The following is a 1471-nucleotide window of genomic DNA, read 5'->3' as shown; positions in this document are numbered from 1 at the left end:
TTAGGACCCAATGCCATCAAATTGGCACATCAATTGAATGTCTCAGTGCTCACTAGCTTTGTCAATGCATTGGCAACATTCACCAAAGTGTCAACCTTTTCCAACTTCACCTTTTCATCTTCCACTATATCATGAATAAAATGAAATTGCACATCAATGTGCTTTGTTCTGGTATGGAAAGTAGGATTCTTTGCCAAGCAAATGACACTCTAGCTGTCACAACAGATAATGATCTGTCCCGCATCAAAACCAATGTCCGAACATAGTCTCTTAAGCCAAATGACCTCTTTGCAAGCATGAGTAGTTGTCATGTACTCAACTTCAGTTGTAGATAAAGCGACCATAGCTTGCCACTTGCTCATCCAACTTACTGCACCACCAAACATCGTGAATACATATCCACTGGTGGATCTTCTGCTATTAATGTCACCTGCCCAATCAAAGTCCACATATCCACAAATATTCAAGGAATGTTGAGGTCTAGTAGGATCACCATGGAAACATAGGGAATACTTGGAAGTACCCCACAAATATCTAAACACTCTCTTCACCATATCCCAATGCACCCGTCTAGGATTAGCCATAAACCGACTAAGGACTCCCACTGCTTGTGCAATATCTGGCCTCGTACAGACCATAGCATACATTAGGATACCAACAACACTTGCATAAGGAACTCTGGTCATGTCCTCCATCTCAGTAGGAGACTTTGAACAGTCTTCCACAGAAAGCTTCATCCCTTGTAGAACAAGAACAACTAACTGTTTACAATCTGTCATGTTGAATCTCTCCAACACAAAGTTAACATACTTTCTCTGGCTGATCCAAAGCTTTCTGTGAGCTCTATCTCTTATGATCTCCATTCCTAGAATATACCTTGTTGCACCTAAATCTTTCATCTCAAACTGTGTTGACAGCTGAGACTTCAAATCTGAAATCATTATCTTCCCATTCCTAATGAACAACATATCATCCACATATAGGACAATAATGAGAATATGACCATTCTCAACTTTATAATAAACACAATGTTCAAATTTAGATCTCTGAAATCCTAATGACAACACATAGGTGTCGAATTTCTGGTACCACATCCTAGGAGATTGCTTAAGACCATAAAGATATTTATTTAGCTTGCATACCAGATTCTCTTTACCTTTCTCCACAAAGTGCTCTGGTTGTGACATGCAAATCTCCTCCTCCAAATCACCATGAAGGAAAGTTGTCTTCACATCTATCTACTTGACTTCCAAATCATGAGCTGCCGTGAGAGATAACAAAAACCAAATGGATGTCAGCTTAGCTATAGGAGAGAATATCTCTCCATAATCAATTCCCTCCACATGGGAATATAATTTCGCAACCAACCGCGCCTTGTAATTTTCAACACCCATTTACAACCAAAAGGTTTATGTCCCTCAGGAAAAGATACCAAATCCCATGCCACATTCTTCTTCAATGCAACCATCTC

The 1471-nt window shown here is 39.7% G+C and overlaps 1 protein-coding gene across 1 annotated transcript; it reads right to left on the bottom strand.

Annotated features, from left to right (window-relative positions):
• Positions 1-209: 209 nt before the first annotated feature.
• LOC131030383 (secreted RxLR effector protein 161-like) lies at positions 210-941 on the bottom strand. The gene has a single exon (XM_057961178.1). The coding sequence runs from the start codon at positions 939-941 to the stop codon at positions 210-212; it is 732 nt and encodes a 243-aa protein (XP_057817161.1).
• Between the last annotated feature and the right edge of the window lie 530 nt (positions 942-1471).

The sequence above is a fragment of the Cryptomeria japonica genome, chromosome 7 (genome assembly GCF_030272615.1).
Source record: "Cryptomeria japonica chromosome 7, Sugi_1.0, whole genome shotgun sequence".
Taxonomy (NCBI): domain Eukaryota; kingdom Viridiplantae; phylum Streptophyta; class Pinopsida; order Cupressales; family Cupressaceae; genus Cryptomeria; species Cryptomeria japonica.
This window is presented reverse-complemented; position numbering and strand designations above follow the sequence as displayed.

Bases quoted from the DNA above. Each gene is read 5' to 3' on its own strand.
- LOC131030383 (XM_057961178.1), bottom strand. From the start codon at position 941: ATGATTTCAGATTTGAAGTCTCAGCTGTCAACACAGTTTGAGATGAAA.